The following is an 18,594-nucleotide window of genomic DNA, read 5'->3' on the forward strand; positions in this document are numbered from 1 at the left end:
GTTCAGTCTCCAGTTTGAGAATCACTTGGTTGGCCAAAGTTATTGAGATTATTGATGTTACTTTTATTCAGCAAAGCTTGAAGCTTCTAATAAACTTAAATCTTTTTCTTTTCAGACTGAAAACCTAGAGAGTACCATAACCATACCAGATATCAGATTACATAGCAACCCCTCAGCTTTTAATGTTTACTGCAATGTCCGCCATTGTGTGTTGGAGTGGCAAAAAAAGGAAGTGTCTGTGTCTTTGGCTTCAAAGAACAGCGTACAGAGTGGGGATTCGGACAGCGATGAGGAGGAGGAATCCAAAGAGCCACCTATTAAACTTCCAAAGGCAAGTAACTGGTTACTGTTTAAAATGTGCTATATATGTGATCGAAAGTTGGTGTGTTCTTCAGAGGGAGTAAAGGGCAGCATTATAAGGCAGCTGCTCAAAGAATAGCCATAGTTTCAGTTGTAGTCCATCTAGTCCAGAATAATCTGATTTGGTTAATCAGGAAGATCTATGTTGCTGCCCAATGATCAGTTTTAAAGTCACTTAAGTGCCATGTAAATGTTCACCTTGCACTTCTTTGTGAGTACTGGTACTGGAAAACAACCTGTGGCCTCAAAAGTCAACACAAAATGCACACAAGGCAGCTCTCACACATGTCAGAGGCTACTGGGTGGTAGTGTTACAGGGTGCTTTCTCTTGCTTTTCCCTCAGAAAAGAGCAAATCTTTTTGCTATTGGAGTACAGTTTGAGTGTTTTCTAAGATGATTTGCCAGGTATGCATGTAATTGCAGTAACTGTGAATTATTTTTACTACCTTAGTTTTTGAATCTTTCCCTTTTTTGGCTTTACTGTCTTTTGGCACTGATAACTGTAGATAGTAATGCACATTAAGGTTTTGGATGCTGTAGTTCAACAGTTAGGGTAGGTTTTTTGCTATTTACTACTTCTATGCTTGTAATAGGATTAATGGTGGAAAGTCAGAAATAATCTATACAGGCTTTTTTTCTTAATTGTTTTTTTAATTTGCTTATTCGCTTGTTTTGTGCTATGTAACTTCTGTGCGTTCAGTTTTGTTCATTAGCAATAAATTTAGCTTATTAATGCTATGAATTCTGCTTCCTCTTGTTACTATTCTGAGTTGAAAAATCATATTCAGAGTAGCCTTCCTTGTTTCTATTTGCTCTAAACCCACTAGAAATAGTGAATTAAAAAGAGTTGATGCAGCAGTGATTATGTAGAATGTTCTAGTTGCTTAAACAATTAGAATTAATAGAAGATTGTGTTTAGGTAGTATTGTCTGAAGGACAAACTTTGCACTCTGGAAAATAGTGGTGGAGAATTGCAGAGGAACATAACCAAGTCAGGTAACTACAACTTGGTAACAGAAATTTCATGGTTGACAGTTGCAAAATAATGTACAGTCAGTAGAAATAAAATTAGCATCGTTTATGAACTGCATCTGATTCCTTGCGGATTATATTAAATGAATCAGCAAGTCTCTGTAGATGCCTAACTTGAAATTTTAAGTAAAAGACAATGTAGCTATTAGCATTTTTTAAGAACATAATGGAGTTTTAAAGATATTTTGAAATTAAGAGAGGTTCAGAGAAGGATGAGATTTATCAGTGATATGGACAGAATACTTGCATATGGAAACTAAAACTTTGGCATTGTTAAAGGTCTTGGAGAGTTTATCAAAGAGACTTGGAGAAGTGATGTAGTTTTAAAAAAATGGTGGCTTAAAAAAAATGGTGATGAAACTTTAGATAGGAAACTTTACTTCTCCCATAAGATCAGTGAGTTATTTGGGTACATGTAATAGACAAAAATGAGTATGCTTTCAACTACTCATTTTTAGTGAAGAATCTACAAAATATCAAAAAGTTCCAGAGATTTTACTGATTGAACAGTGGCTTAGATGATTGGTACAACCTCAGTATATTTAATAACCATCCAGCCAATATTGGACTGTTTAGATTCCTGTAAGGTAAGACATTTTTTAGTATTAATTTCACTTGCATCCATACATTTGAAAAAGGCAGTCATTTGGAGCTGTCTCACAGGTAGTAAAACTTGGAGAGGCTCACTATGGGAATATCTTTGTATCCTGAACATAGGTGACCATCTCATGTTTTGAGTATGTTATGGTCTGGTTCTTATGTATAATGAACAGTATTGGATTTGGCTTAGTTTGTTAAATACAAGGAAGACAATTTTCGAAGTTTCTAAGGCTTACAATATTTACTAGACCATTTTCCAAAAGTAATTTTTAGCTTATTAAAAAAAACCAAACAGCAAACCAGTATCTTTTGAGTTTGACAGTGAGGTAAAAGATTCAAAAAAAGATGTGACCAGGATTTGGGCTTTTTCAGATTCTCCAGAGTTAAACTGATGAAGTTACTTCTTGGTGTGTTTGGTTTGTTTTTTTGGGGGGAGGTTGTTTTAGTTGTTTTCTTTGTTTGTTTGTTTGAGAAAATCTTCATTAAATTGAGAATAACTTGAAAACATTTTTTTAATGCAACTTAGCTGTTCTATTGAAGTATCTTTTTATTTTAATCTTAAATTTGAGGACGTCAGGTTTGTTAGAGCTTTTATTTAGAATACATTTCAGATTTTAAAGTTGTCCTAAGCGATTTCTGTAATGAGATTGAGAACAATTAGCAGTTGTTAGAGAGACAGACACAATTTGCTGGTCTTCAGATATTAGAACAATAAAGTTTTTGTATTTTGGTTGTGTTCAGATGCTTTGAAATTTTTTTTATTTACATGAAATATTTGTCTTTGACTACCTGATTTAGTACCTTATTTAGTGCCTTTGCTTCATTCTTTGATGAAGAAATCTTGCTACTTGAAATAGGGCAGTTCTCCTGGTTTGATTTGCAGTTGCTCCCCCTACATTAAACTTGACACTGGGTTATGAATGATCTGCAAAAGCCCTGTACTAGAAGGAACAAATGCTGGTTTAAGACGGAATTAAGTGACTAAATAGTCTTTGTTCCTGCAATGGCATACATTTAGCTAATGAGCTTAAGCAAAAATGAAAGTTTTTGAGTTGTAACAAAAAAAAAAAAGAATAATTACTCCCTTTAGTAACTGACTTTTAAGTCTTTTAAAATTAATTAGGAGCCTGTGTTAGCTGTTTAAAGTACTTTTGTATGTATATAATATACACATAAACACAGCGAATTAGATATACAGAGTATTATGTATTCTTAAACAGTTTGGAGGAGCTGATAGAGATACAGATACACACACTTTTATGTATATGTATAAGTACACACATTACGGGGAAGAGGCCTGTTTTAAACAGCCTACCCAGTTTGTTGATCTCAGATACTAAAAGAAACTCAACCCCAAACCTGTGCAGATCAAGCAAAATCCTAGCAGAGCTATATATTGTTGATTCCTAATTCACCAAATTATTTTCTCCACTCTGTTAAGTTCTCCAACTGCCTCTGTCAGCTGCCAGATGAAGACTTCTGTCTCAGGGTTGGGAAGAATAGAATAAATCTTTTGTTTCTCTGAGATACTGTCACTAAAAATAAAAGGTATTTCTAAAAATATACTACAGTGTGTTTTATTCTTTAGCCTACAAGATGACACTGAGTTTTTGATCCTGGAAAAAAACATCTGTGCTGTTACTTTGTTGATGTGGGTTCTTTTGCTGTAGGTGCCATACGTGTGTTTTACTCCACTTCACGGAATGCAAGGTGTAATTTGCAGGAAAATTGCTGTTGCACTCTGAAGACATGATTTGATTATTTCTATTCTTCCTTCAAAAATCAATCAGGTGGTAAAATAACTTCTGAAAGACAGGAATCTAAATCAGTTGAATGACAGCAAAGACAGTTACAAGGCATCCTGTGGACCTCACAGCTGACTGTCAGAATAGAGCTGTTTTAAGCATGAATGGCAGTTCCAGTAACAATTCTATTTATTTCTACATTTCAGTCTTTTCCTTAGATTTTACTCAGGGGTGAGTCTATCTTAAAAACTCTAAACATTGTTGCTCTGCTCTTGACAGACACATAGGGAAGTTTGGAAGTGATGGTTGCTTATTTGTCACGAGTGAACCTTGCTCATTCCTCCTTCATCATCATCATTACATAATGAGTTTGAGAAGGAAGCAAAAGGAACGGTCACTGGAGAGAAGCATTATTTTAATCTCAGAATAATCAGGAATGCTAAAAGGGAAGGTTAGGAGTGCCTGTACTGTTGCTTTCACAGATGATGTATTAGGTGACATAATGCGTGTCTGTGCTGGAGCTTTAGTGACAAGTGATTAATCTTTATTTTTTGTATTGTCACAAGAGCAATCTCGGAGGCTTTGGAGAGGAAAGTACTGGTGCTGCCAGTATTAGCTGTCAAAGGTGTCATTCTCCAGTTGGGAAATCAGGTTGCAAGCCAATTTTAGCTTGCTTGCTCGCTCTCATTAATGAGCAAAGAAAAAGAAGTCTGTCAAATGAAGTGTGAACTCGATTAGAAATTAGAAGGACTCAGAGGCACAGTGTGTCTTACATCATCGAAACATATTTTAAGTTTCCTTATTTTATTCAGGGAACTAGTACTCTGCTTAAATATGCCTTTTCATATAATGACATAACCAGGTTTAGATTGGATACTAGTAAAAAATACTTTCACCAAAAGTGTAATCAAGCACTGGAACAAGCTGCCTGGCAGAATGGTGGAGTCACCATCCCTGGATGGTGTTCAAGAAGCGTGTGGATTTGACACTTCAGGACATGTTTTAGTGGGCATGGTCATGTTAGGTTGACGGTTGGACTTGATGATTTTAAGGGTCTCTTCCAACCTTAATGATTCTGTGTTTTCATTATTACTTCTGTGTAATATTCACTAGTGCCGTTGTGTAGGTGGGTTCTTGATTTTGATTCTCTTTTGAATTACCATTGTATTCTGTATTACATTTTTGTTATTCAAATTACTGTCTTGTTCTGTAGATCATTGAAGTTGGATTGTGTGAAGTCTTTGAACTGATAAAGGAGACAAGATTTTCTCATCCATCCTTGTGTCTCAGGAGCCTACAAGCCCTACTTAATGTGCTCCAGGGCCAGCAACCAGAAGGCCTTCAGTCAGAGCCTCCTGAAGTCCTAGGTAACATCTGTTGCCATATTCGTATTAATATTTATCTGTATTGTATTGGACAGAAGAATATGGTTCTCAGCAAGCATTTTGTGAGATAGTAGCATGCTTGTTCTCAACAGACTGATTTTGTTCTGGAGTGTAAACTCTTTATGGTGTATTTAACCAGTACTTTCTCAGCACTAATCTTCTGTAGAACAGGCATACTGGCATGTAAAGGGGTGTGTGTGTGTATATATATATATAAACAACAATGTATAACTTGTGTGTTATACACACCCAAGTTATACATTGTTGCTGCATAATGCAACATTTCACTGAAACGTAGCAAAACTTACAAAATTATGATTCATGTTATTGAAGCTATAAAATACTTGAACTTACTGAAAAGAAGATAGTTCTACTGTGAACTTCTCTTGCAATCTGCTGTTGTAATCTATAGCTTAGCTATTTAATGTTATAATTCGTATAAAGCTGCTAAATGAAGTGTCAGAATTCTTGCTTTTATTTCCTCTGGCCATCCAAAAAGTTCCTGGAAAAGTCATTTTGCTTTTAATGATACTGAAAATAGAAGTTTAACTCCCAATGGCTTTGAATGTATGACTGATTGTCCTTTAAGTTAAAACTCAATTATCTTTTGTTAATTCAAAACAAAAGTGTTTGAACTGGGTTTTAGTGTTTTATAGAACTACAAGGCTGTAGCATCTGATAATGAAAAATAATAAAATAAAATATATCTTAAGACTCTCTGTTATATTTTCCCATATGATGGCTCAACAGTGCTGTTTCCGAAGATGATAGTAATTTGCTACAGAAAGCTTTCATTTTGGTATTGATGCACAAAGTATTAAAAAGCTACAAAGAAACCTTTGTTGTGATTATTTGCATAGACTATCAAAAAAAATTAGGTGGATATTAACCCAAGGTGGGTTTTAACACCTTGATTGGTACAGGTGTTCAGCTGCTAAACAGTGCTTGAAAAGAAGCATACGATCCAAATAATTTTCGAACTTTAATTTGAAATGCTTGTTTCTGGGAAATGAAATGTGCCTCAACATGGGTAGTGGTCGTAAAGATTACATAAGGTTGATCAAGACCCTGCACATCATCTCAGGGTTGAGGCAGACTGAATAGGCAGGTAAAGTAACTCCTGGCCTATTTCTCATTAATGTGTACCACTGTAACAGAAGGACTTAGTTTTTCTTCTCCTCTGGCCATTGTGATTGTCAAGACTCAAGGTTTTCTGGCTGAAAAAGAATGAAAAGTGAAGGATGTTGTAGGCCTGTTCAAATGAGATGCTTGCTTTTTTGTCTGTCCTTAGTGCCTGAGGAGAGGTCTATCATGTGTTTTGTAAGTTTAGTTTCCCATTGACTGTCAGATTGCTTGGTATGATTTTGTGGCTTGTCTGTGTAATTGCTGTGTTTCTTCTGCAGAATCCCTGTTCCAGCTTCTTCTGGAGATAACTGTCCGTAGCACGGGGATGAATGATAGCACAGGACAGTCCCTGACAGCGCTTTCCTGCGCTTGCCTCTTCAGTTTGGTGGCTGCGTGGGGAGAGACGGGAAGAACGCTGCAAGCAATCTCTGCTATCCTCACGAATAATGGCAGCCATGCTTGTCAGACGATTCAGGTCTGGCACTAAAACTTCTGTCTATCTGGGAGTTTTTGTAAATGGCGTGTACATGAGTTCTGGAAAGATCTGTTGTGTAATTTCAGTTAACATTTTTTCCCTTGCTATTTTTGAGATAGGAGGAGGTATCTTTTTGTCTCTTGAATTGCAGATAGAACAGAATATACAACATTTTAAAAATAGTCATGCTTTTAACTCACTGTTTCTTTCACTGTTTAGGTGCCAACCATTTTAAACTCTCTTCAGCGGAGTGTGCAGGCAGTTCTGGTGGGCAAAATCCAAATCCAGGACTGGTTCAGTAATGGGATCAAGAAGGCAGCCTTGATGCACAAATGGCCATTGAAAGAAATATCTGTCGATGAAGATGACCAGTGCCTTCTTCAGAGTGATGGCTTTTTCCTCTATCTCTTATGTAAAGATGGACTTTATAAAATCGGCTCTGGATATAGTGGGACAGTGAGGGTAATGTGATTTTCTTCTTGTCTGTTGAATGATGCTATTTTAACTTAACTTTTATGATAACCTGTTTCCGTTGAGAATCTTTTGTATCTTACTAATGATCAGTTCTTCTACAGTTTGTCTAAATCTTTCTCATTGTTTCTATAAGAACTTTATAGAATTTTCTTACAATTTTCATCTCTCAGTATGGTTGAAGATGTTATTTAGATGGTAAATGATTACGTGTAAAATTGGCACACTGATGTTTGTTAAATGATTACTTTTTTTTTTTCTTTTCAGGGCCATATATACAATTCCACATCTCGCATCAAAAACAGAAAGGAAAAAAAGTCTTGGTTAGGCTATGCTCAGGTATGTGAATACTTAAAATATGAAATAAATGCCCCACCTTCATCCCTCATGAGTAATTGAAGTAGACCTTGTCTTAGAGTGAGCTTACATGGGTATTGCGTTGTTTCTTTGACTTCAGTTGTAAAAATCATTTTTTTGGTACTGACTTCTAAAAATTGTAGAAGATGAGGAATATCTGATGGTACTGGCATATAGAAAGAAGTAGTGAAAAATGTCATTGGCTTGTGTTGTCACTGTAAGACTTTCTCAAAATATGACAGCTTTACGTGTAGATTTATGAATTGTACAGTCCATTATATATGCTTCTTAAATAATGAGGTTGGTGGATGTAAAAATGTCCAGTTGCAGCACAATTGTGTGAAAAATACTTGAAATATCTATTTATGAAAATAAAGGAATTTTAAAACATTTGCAGTAAAATAAAGAAATGCTGTTTTGGTTGGGTGAGGATTGAGGCTGTGTAAACCATAAGAAGGGGTGATTGTTGACGTTACCACTGCAGAGTTAACTCTATTTGGATGTGATTGGGTTTTTTTGTTGGTTGGTTTGGTTGGTTAGTTGTTTTGGTTTTTTTGAGTTAGTTTTTGGAGTACCAACCACCTTTTGTTATACATTTGCCATTCATTATAAAAATAGTGTTTTGGGTTTTTGGGTTTTATTTTGTTTTGGTGTTGTTTTGTTTTGTAGTTTTTTTCATTGTTTTTTTTTTTTAATCCTGTTACTATCACTGAGTGCTCTCTCTCAGAGACAGACAAAAAGAACAACAAACAAAAATCAAATTTCAGAGTGCAATTAATTTGCTTTGTTTTCTAACTGGTGAGCAATTTTGATTGTGTATTTACTATTAACTGAGTGATTTTATTGTCCCAGTGTGAAATTAAGTTTACACCTTGCCATGCTTTTGGAGTGAGATTGTTCATTACAAATGTATATTCTATTATTACAGTTACCATATATCTATCTGAAATCTGGTTTTGTTTAGTATTAAAACAGAAGCTCACCAAAAGGTGTATATATGTGTGTGTGTATAAAAGTATATATATGTGTATGGAGGCATTCATTCAGGATCCAGTTTAATCAGTTTGGAAAGGAATAGGATCCATACAGCTTCACTGTATAGAGTTACACATTTGGACATTCTGTACATAGCTATAAATACATTTGATGTTCTTCTTTGAGTGCTTGTACAGGTGTGTGCACTCGCACAGTGTCTGTACCCAAAGGCACTGCTTATTGGAGAAATACCATTCTGGGACTATATTATAGGAAGATGTGTAAGTTGCATTTGTTGCTCAGTATGTGTCTGCGAGAGAACTAAGATGAGTCCTTAGTCTCATTTCCCTTTAGGGACTTGGTTAAGTCAGCTCAAATTCAAGTGATTTTTCTTACGCATTGTGTAGTTTATTTTAGATTTTAATGCTCTTATTTTTCTTATTTGTGGGTTCATGTTTGCTCATTTCACAGAGATTGATTTATCCAGGAAGATTTAAGTAGTTTAGATAGAAGGAAGAGGGTTAGTTGAATTGTTGTTGTTAGATTATTGTAATTAGGGTCTGAGACTCTTTGACAAATGAAGGTATTCTGAGGTTGAGCCTTAATGACCTTAGTTTTGGAATTATGGAGGTATCTGGCATGTGGAGAAACAGAAAGAGGGAATCATTAGTCCTGAATATGTAGCCAGACCTAGGGGAAGGGCTGAGTTAGGCGGTGGGTACTATAAGAACATGTCGTATGTAACCTTGTGTCGTGGCTGTTGCCTGTCACCAAATGCACCATATACTTTGTGGGAATCTCTTTGATGAAGAGCTCAGAAAGAATAAATACATGGAATTTTGTGGGCTTGGGAATTGAAGTAGTTAATGAACATTTTTTTAAGAACTCTAGTTTTTAATGTGCATATTAGTATTTGTTAAAGATCACTTTTCTACATAGGACAATATGTATATACCTCCTCCCTGGAATTTCTGTGATTTCTTGTTGATTTGGAAAGTGGGGACAAGGAACATTGTGTTTTGCTGTGCCTTTTAACTAATTGTATAAACATATGAAGAACAGAATTACTGTGTGTGGCATCAGTATGCTGATCTACAACACATAGAAAGTGTAGATGGAGGCGGGTCAAATTTCCTTTTTCTTTTATCGCGGAGTTTGATTAGTGAAAAAAAATGATGATCAAAATGAAGTAAATTTGGTGTAAAAGATGTCCAAAATTTTTAAGCAACACTTAAAATTATAGTATTTTTTTCATTTTTGACAGTATCTTCTGACGTATTTAAGAATGTTTTCATACCTATGTATATATTTTTACTTTTACCAGGGCTATTTATTATATAGAGATGCCAATAGTCACGGTATGACAGCCATAAGAATAAACCCTGAAACTCTGGAACAAGACGGTACAGTTGCTTTGCCAGGTATGAACCTCCAGATATGAGAAGATGGTTATAGTTTATCGTTTACATGCTATCTGTTTTCAAGTAAGCAGAAGAGAAATCAAGATAGATTTTGAGATCACAAAGAGCCTACTTTTTTATTACTTTGGTTTGCTGCGTTAGACCAGCTGCAGTATTTCAGTTAGAGGTCTTGTGTCTTACTGCAGCTACTGGAAGAATATTGCAACATTTTAGAATGTATAGACATCTTAACTTAAAAGCTCAAAGAGCTTAATTTCCTTCTTAAAGAATTTTTATTTCTTCCTCGTTTGAACTTTGAGCATTTGACTCAGATATGACTTTGTCTCCAGTAACTTTTTGCATGTAGGTAGTTATAAACGATGACCGAAACCACTTGAATTTTTATATACATAGAAATGTACCCAAAAAACAAAGGAAACTGGTGAAAACTGATGGAGCATGCTTCTAGTGTTTAAATTGGTGGTGGGTTTTTGTTTATTTGTTTTGGAATATTTTTTGTAGTTTTGTTTTTGTCTGGATTTTGGTTTTGTTTTGTTTTCCACAAAGGAGCCTCATAAATTGGGTCTCTGTTTAGAAAATGAGGACATTCCTGGAACGTGTTTTAATGGCCTCCTGATGAAACACATTTGTTCTTAGTGACTCACATACACAGCAGAAAGGCACAACAGTATCATTTGATTGGACAACGATAGGCTTATTCTGTAGAGCAGAAGGAAGATTGCTGTTTTGCATCCTGACATTAAATAGGAAGGCACTGACTGCAACCTCAGGAAAAGTTCTCTGGGCTTTTAGTATTTCAAACACAAACAGTAATTTTTGATACAAACTATGAAAGTAGAGTCTAGCCTATGAAACTTCTTGCAAGTCCTTAAAATGTGGATGCCTGATTTTAGTGAGGCTGTATGAGAAAGGAGTGAGAGCACATTCAAGGACCTGACAAATTGCCTTGTAGGATTGTTTTTCCACTTTATTTACCTCAAGGCAGCTTCTTCAACCAGCGGGATCCTTTGTGGTCCTTAGTTATGTTAGCCGTGTTAACGAAATCAAGTCTTGAGAGACACTTGAGCCCATTTAAAGTCTACAGCTCTGAGCTGTTAGCTTTTGTTTGCAGACCTCGGTGACAACTGTCATAACCCTTGTGTTTATACTGTAAAAAAGCATATATCAAGCAAGAGTATGCCTTCTAAACAAAAATGTGTTAATCTTTCAGTGCAAAAGCAAATCTTTTCTCTGTGGGAATATCCATTCGGACATCTTCAAAATATTTCACACAGTTGCATTTCGCATGGTTTGTGATAGTGTTGAAGTGGATGCTAGGTGTTCTTCACAACTCCTGGCCTTTGTATTTCAGCCCTTGAACTTTGCTATTTTATTTTCTGCACTTCAACACATTTATCTTGGTTTTACATTGTGAGCAGATATGGCCTTGTTCTTTTGTCTAGGACAAATTCAAAGGGTTTTTTTCCATTAGAAGGAAAGAAAGGAAAGTGGGGGAAGGGTACGTGACCTATCTTGAGGAAACATGAGGAGGTACATAACTCTAAATAGTAGTGGCTGCCCCACTATAATCTTAATAATGACTTGCAGCATATTGTAGCTCTGAAAAACTGCACCGGATAGAACTGGAGGGCAGTAACCTTGCTAACAGCTGAACACTTGATATCACTCCAACTATTTCCTCCTAATTGGTATGGTATTCAGACATGGCTCTGTCTGGAGTTAATCTCTTTCAAATGGCTGAGTTTATGATAATATATTTAAATAAGATATTCACATTTGTTCATACAAGGATGCATAGGAGATTAGGAATTCATTAGGAGATGCGATTAGGAGTTGATCCTAGCTAGAAGTCATGTGGCCTTAGAAAACTCAGCGACCTGTGGAACATTATCTTCTCCTTTCTCAGACAGTAAGATCTACCAGCTTCTTGAAACCGTAAACTTCGATTTCAGAGGGCAGTCTTTCTGCTCTGATAGATGATCTAGCAAATCTGACAGTGTATCTGGAACTACCAGACTGCGTGTCAACATTCTTGTGTCTAATGCCCTTGCCAAGCTTCATACACTGTCCTTGAGCTGTGAATCTGTCTTCCCAGTCCAAATATCAGAAAGAATCCCTGAGTCAGATGAGATTTTTCTAGGTGATTGGACCTGAATCTACAGAGGAGATTTAGATCTTGACTGTTTCTTTAACAGTCGTGCTTACTGTATACCTTAGAGAAAGGTTGCTGACTTCAGCTGAAGAAGTTGAAGTTACATGGTATATGGTTTCATTGTTCTTTGAAATGGGACTATTCACTTAGTGTGAAAAATACTGCTAACTGGGAGTAGCCTAGATGAGCTCAAGGGTACTTATTATTAGCAGGGACAGCATGCACTGTGTAAGTACAGAAGGTGATGCTTAACAGTCGTCTTCTCCTAAGTCTCTAAGGAGGCTGTGATTTACAGATGCCTGTAGTTGTGTCCTTTAAGTAAAACACAAGCCCTTTCTGTTAATCTCAAAACAGAAACCTTAGATGTCTTTGTCCTCAGAGTAATTTCTGAAGTCAGACTGAGTAAGTCTACAATTGATGATAAGAGCGCCTTGCAAGCTGAAACACTGTACTGTCCTACTACTTGCAGATATTCCATTTGTCTTTCAATTTCTACTCTCCCCATTAATTTGATATTTAATGCTGGGCCTGAATAATATCTAATCAAATGCTGATTTTTAGGAAGTCTTCTGAAGAATGTATATTTAAAAAAAAAAACCTCAAACCACCCCCGTTCAAAATTTCCTCTATGAACACAGCTACCAAACATATAAACAGCCTCCAAAAATGTTTACCGGGAGGCTTGCCTCTTGAAATGACTCAAGCAGTAGGCCAGACAGTGTAATATGGACCCACTGGTAGCCAGAATATCCTGTTTCCTTGACTGTTATGTTTATATAAGCATGTAATTGTTAGCCATTCAAGGGATCTTAATACGTACCCACTTCCTATAACCTTTCAGAAACGTAATTTAGATTATTTTGGTAACTTCTCTTCAAGTTATTGGTAACTGTTTTGTTTTATCACTCATATCACTTTGCAACATAGAGAATTAGCAATGTGAACTGTGGTCATTAAATCTGAGATTATTTTTGAGAGAGCAGTTACTACAATCTTCAGTGTATCTGCCATTCTCCATCCTGCTTCCTTTCTTTGTGATTCATACCTGTGTGTGCTCAAAGGGGAAGATTGTCTACTTTAGGGATGTTACTTCAAGACGTGAGGATAAAAGGTGGCCGCTTAATGTATATTGTATTCCTGGTAAGATATTGTTCTAGACTGGGCAGTACAGCAGGAAAAAGTAAACAAGTTTATGGGTTTGTGAATACTGTGGATTTTTTCAGCTGTATTGTTTTCAAGAAAATACTTGGGCTAGCTAGTGAAAAGTAGCAAACTTGTTGGTTATGCTGGAAGGACATTATGTATGCTTCATCTGGCATTAAGTTTGTTAGGTAAAGTGACTGATACTTGATCTTTGTTCAGGTTATGAAGCTGATATTTAGAGTGTAAAGTAGCTGTCCTGTGGTATTTTTGGAAGAAGTCTCTTTCCTGTGTGTAATCAATGAAACAAGCACCTTATAAGCCATTTAATATCAATCTCTTTGTTAGTAGCTCCATCAACAGAGCAGGAAGTGAAGAAGAGTTGGTGTAGGGACAGACTTCTAAACTTGTAGAGAAAGTAGTCTTTTTTCCTTTTGTTCACCTAATTTGGGCAAAATTCTTTTCCTGTCTTTTTTCCTTGGAAATAGCTGACCTGTTTTCAATAAATGTTTAACACAATCAAGTATGTGCTTTATAGTTTTCCAGAACCCCTAGATTTTCAGTTAGTAGTTGTCACAGAATTGCACCAAAATGGCTACACGCACACAAAAAATGAACTCAAACAAGCTTTAATCTGCTATTTAAATTAAGCGGACAAAACTTCATTCACCAAAACAGCATCCCACTGACATTCAACAAATACAAGTTCCATATGCTGGTTGGGAATATTACCACACACAGCTGAGTTAAGAATTCTTAAGTTTTTGGCCAAACGATCCAAAATGTGCACTCACTCACTCACCAGAAAGGGAGGGCTCTCAATCTCGAGAAGTTACCTTAAGTGGTGTCCCAACTCAAGGGGAGAGTCCCCCACTGCAGACCTGCTGCTCTGAGGAGGACCGACTCAAATGAGTCCTCCGATGGGACCCCATTTATACCCTGGTCGAATCTGATCTGTGGTCAATACATGGTCGTGTCAGCCCCCTATTGGCTGAGGACCCCAACTTTCCCACCTTTGACCCCCACTGTGTGGCCCAGACATGAGCTGTGAGGGCGGAGGCAGTCCTGGCACAGCCAGGGCCAGAAACTTTAGCACTGCTTTTGTTGGGTCTTTCTCAGGTCTTCAGTAGGGTGGGTGCATCTGCCGCAGTAGTTTGGTGAAATTTATAAACAATGGAAAAATGTGTTGAATTATGAAAAGTTGGATTCTGTATCATTTATTTCTCTAGGATTTTTATGCTGGATTGAGGACACTTTTCTTTAAAGATAATGACCCTTATTTAAAAAAAAAATAAAATCATGTCTGGGGAAGGAGGAAGACTAACAGTCCCAGAAAAATAGGGTTTAGTTGCGTTACAGTATTTTAGATTACCCTTCATAGGTGAATACTAAACGCTTTTGCAGTTAAATATTAGGGTAGCCTCTTACATTTCATACCATGGAAAGTACTTTAGTAACTCTTAAAGGAACAAAGGAGTGTTAAATGCTTTTGGTGAGAGAAGAGATCCTAGCATAAAATAACATGTTATTAGAACAGTATCCTCTCTCTTTAGACAAACTAACAAAATTAAAGCTTGTTAATATAAACTGATGCAGTGCTCATCATCTTTCTCTCACAGACTGTCATACCGAAGGGCAGAATATCCTTTTCACTGATGGAGAATATATTAATCAAATAGCAGCATCCAGAGATGTAAGTGTTACATATGATGGGTAAACTCTTTTTTTCCCAACTGAATTGTTTTATTTTACAATATTTATAGCTGCCTTTTTGCTTAATGTTTGGCTTTTTCTCTGCCAACACAACTAAGGAAGAAATCCATGTAACTAGAGATAATGAGAAATTGCCATATTTATGCATAAAGAAGCAGCATCTTGGTGTTTATCATCAAAATTTTGATTTGTGATGGGTTTTTCAGATTATTTTTTTGTTTTTCAGATTTTTAAGCAAAACTTAGGCCTTTCTGAGAAAAAAATCTTATACATGGAAAAATGGCTTTTTAACTTGTTATTACACCTGGTCTCTGTGGGATATGCTTCTTAGAGCTTAATTTTATTTATTCATTTTTTCTAATTTAATTTCCTGTAATTGCTTTGGTACTTGTTGGGGAATTTTAGCCAGACTTGATAGAAGAGATATGAAAGATGCCACATTCCAATAGTTTTTTATATGAAAATTGCCTGTTGGCCAAAGGTGTAGAAACCCAAACATGTGCTTTTACTTGGGGCAAAACAGTTTTAGCTGTTTTGTGTTTTGTTCAGTAGACAGCTATTACATTATTAGTTCTGGACTAGTCACTGCTTTTGGACAGTGAGAAAGCTGTAAAACAAGGGTGGAGCAGGGGTGGGGCGAGACAGAGTTGGCAGGAGATGCCAAACATGCAACTATACGAAAACCAGGATTAATCTGTTTGCCTGGTAATGGAACAACTTCTTTTTACATGACCAGAAGAAGGTACTTCGTTTGGACTTGTAAATTGAAACCTGTTCCAGCTACTCTTTAAATCAGTTGCTCTTAAACTTCTTGCAGAATTTTGGGGTTTGAATCAGGAGATGTTGAGGGCTTAAAAGATAGATGTAAACAGTTGTAAAAGCAAGATTTCTGTAGTGAGATTCAGAGTTAATGGTTTCTATAGCAGTTCACTATTTTCATAGTTTTCATACTGTTTTCATAGAAGTTGATGTATGTTTAAGGTCTGTCAGATGCTGATCTTCAGCTCATCCTGTTTGACACTTTCTTCTTCCCTCTCTAATAAATGTTACTTCATCAGTGTGTCCTCTGATAATTTACTCTGAAATAATATTATGCTGATGCACTTAGGCCTTGAAAAGTAAATTCATGCATTTATTTTACAGTATAAAGTAAGATTTTTTTAATTTATTGCAGGATGGCTTTGTAGTGCGAATATTTGCAACGAGTACTGAGCCAGTACTGCAACAAGAACTGCAGCTTAAGCTTGCAAGAAAATGCTTGCATGCCTGTGGCATCTCGTTGTTTGATCTGGAGAAAGACTTGCACATTATCAGTAAGTCCCCTTCCTTCAATGTTAATAACAAGCCTAGTAATTCAAATAATAAAACTGAAACACTGCCATTCCCTTTGTTTGCCTTTATTATGTGCAGGAAGGTATAACTCCATTGTAAACATGCGGAGAAACGCAAGGGTTTTGAAACTGCTTAAGTATTACTTGACTTACTGTAATCCATACACTCATTTTGTACCACCTTTATGTCTATAGTGCTCTCCATGGTTTACCAGTATTTTCATCTAGCTGTGTAGTAAGTATATAATTGTTTGAAGCTTGGACTTCATAATAGTGCATAACACATAGTTGAGCTATAGAAGTCCTTGCTGTGGGTCAAAGTTAATAAAAGTTAAAAGGATTGCTGGCTGAATTAATAGATAAGAAATACATTGAAAGATACTAAATACATGGAAACTACCTTTGATCAGAATTTGAGATGCAAAATCGTTGGTGTCTGCCAAGGTATTTTGGAGAATTATCACTTGGCCTTCGCTTTGGACTTTTTTGTTCTGTTAGGTGTCTGCTTTTGGCACTGTCAGAACAAAAGCATATTCAGCTATGTGAACCTGTTGTCTGCCCAAGAGCAGTTGCTCTTATGTTAGCACTTTTTTCCTCTTTGAATACTCTGCCAGTTCTAGCCCATTAAAAGCCTTGTTGTGGCAGCAGAACTTTGTTTCACTTGCGACTTTCTTTGTAATGACAAAGGCAGAGTTAGGGCTGTAAACTGACCTGTGATAGTGCCTGGTTAAACTGTCTGGTTAATGCAGTGTTACTTGCGCAGGTACAGGGTTTGATGAGGAATCGGCTGTCCTGGGTGCTGGAAGAGAGTTTGCACTAATGAAAACTGCTAGTGGGAAGGTACTGAAAATGTTCTGTAGTAAATAGCAAATTGCATCAGTGTATTTCTGTGTGTGTTTTAAATTTAATTATTGTTTTCCACAATTTCTGTTTTTCCCTTTTGAGTGCGTTAGCCTGAATTTATATGACTGTATTTAAATACATTTTCAGATCTCACTTGAAAGGGAAGAAGGCACATGGTTATTTGAAAACAAACGGTGTTGGAACCATTGAGAGATCTGTGGTTTGAATTTATAGGAATTTCTACAGTTAATCTTTGTTAGAGACATTGTGAGGCTTTGTTTTAGATTTGGGGAAGAGGGATTACCTTTTGTCTACAAATGATGTATTAGCACATTTGCCAATTTTTGTAACTTTCCGTAAACAATCTGACCATTGTCATTTAAATCCCAGTGTGATTTTTCTTCTTATCCTTCAGAGAATTATTGACGTCCTCTGTGCAGAGTTTTAAACTGATTTTTTTTAAACCTTTTCTTAATGGTTTGATATGTTGGTTCTGCTCAGTGGAATGGTTTTTTTTTTCAGAGGCATTTACATGTTCATTGAATTTAGAAATAATTTTGCTCATTGTCACTAATTTTTTACATTACTTACTGTGTTTCTATTTCAATTTGGGAAACTAATGTTATTTTACTTGTGTAAGCATAGTTCTTTGTTTTCCTGTGTTCAGGATTGTGTTGCTTTGTTGGAATAAAGGCCTTGCTTGACTTACATTAGAACAGTGAGACTGATAAAAATATTCATAAATAAACTTAAATATTTTTCCCTAATAAAATTCAATAGTATGAGACAGAATTTGATCAAGCAGAACTCTTCAGACATTAGAGGAGATAGATTAGTTTGATCTACAGGCTAACAAATGCCTCTGCAATATTTTTAGTCCAAATCAGTAATTTTGTGTTTGTTCATGTGAAATACTTTATTCTGTCTTATTGTTTACATAATCAGTGGCCATTGTGCATTTGCTAAAAATAAGTTTTTCAACTGTGTTGAAGCATATTAAAATTTGTAATAATTTACTCTTTTTGATTATTTTACTGTTGCAATACCATCTTGTTTTTACACAGATCAGACAAGTTTCTTAAATGCTTTTAATGCTTAGTTTCCTCTGAACAGTTCTTTCTTGTTTGTTCAGCTCCTTTAGCTGAACAATTATATATGAAAGCCAACTTGAAAAGTAACTCTGTGGCACAGTAGAAAGCACATTTCAAAACAAGCAGAATCTAATAAAAGTCTTTCCCCCATTAAGTCAAAACCAATGAACTTAGGATAGAGATATTGAAATGGTGTAAACAATGTCAGGAAAAGTTCTGTGTGGTTTGAAATGACAGGATTTAAAAACAATGCAACCTTACAAATGGTGCAAGTTTAAAGTGCTATGGCATAACTGGAAATTATAAACTCTTTTCTCCTAGATTTATTACACTGGCAAGTATCAGAGCCTTGGAATCAAACAAGGGGGTCCTTCAGCA

The 18,594-nt window shown here is 36.0% G+C and overlaps 1 protein-coding gene across 1 annotated transcript in view; it reads left to right on the plus strand.

The window, feature by feature from the left end:
• The window catches only part of MYCBP2 (MYC binding protein 2, E3 ubiquitin protein ligase), a gene marked incomplete at its 5' end in the record, with an annotated part of 156,400 nt that overhangs the window by 8,672 nt on the left and 129,134 nt on the right, over positions 1 to 18,594 (plus strand). The window contains 10 exon segments of the mRNA XM_010194319.1: positions 116 to 331; positions 4,951 to 5,104; positions 6,526 to 6,722; positions 6,942 to 7,184; positions 7,461 to 7,532; positions 9,850 to 9,946; positions 14,858 to 14,931; positions 16,126 to 16,264; positions 17,046 to 17,122; positions 18,538 to 18,594. Coding sequence (XP_010192621.1) covers positions 116 to 331; positions 4,951 to 5,104; positions 6,526 to 6,722; positions 6,942 to 7,184; positions 7,461 to 7,532; positions 9,850 to 9,946; positions 14,858 to 14,931; positions 16,126 to 16,264; positions 17,046 to 17,122; positions 18,538 to 18,594 — 1,326 coding nt within the window.

This window comes from Mesitornis unicolor, unplaced genomic scaffold, assembly GCF_000695765.1.
Source record: "Mesitornis unicolor isolate BGI_N332 unplaced genomic scaffold, ASM69576v1 scaffold8661, whole genome shotgun sequence".
NCBI classification, from domain to species: Eukaryota; Metazoa; Chordata; class Aves; order Mesitornithiformes; family Mesitornithidae; genus Mesitornis; species Mesitornis unicolor.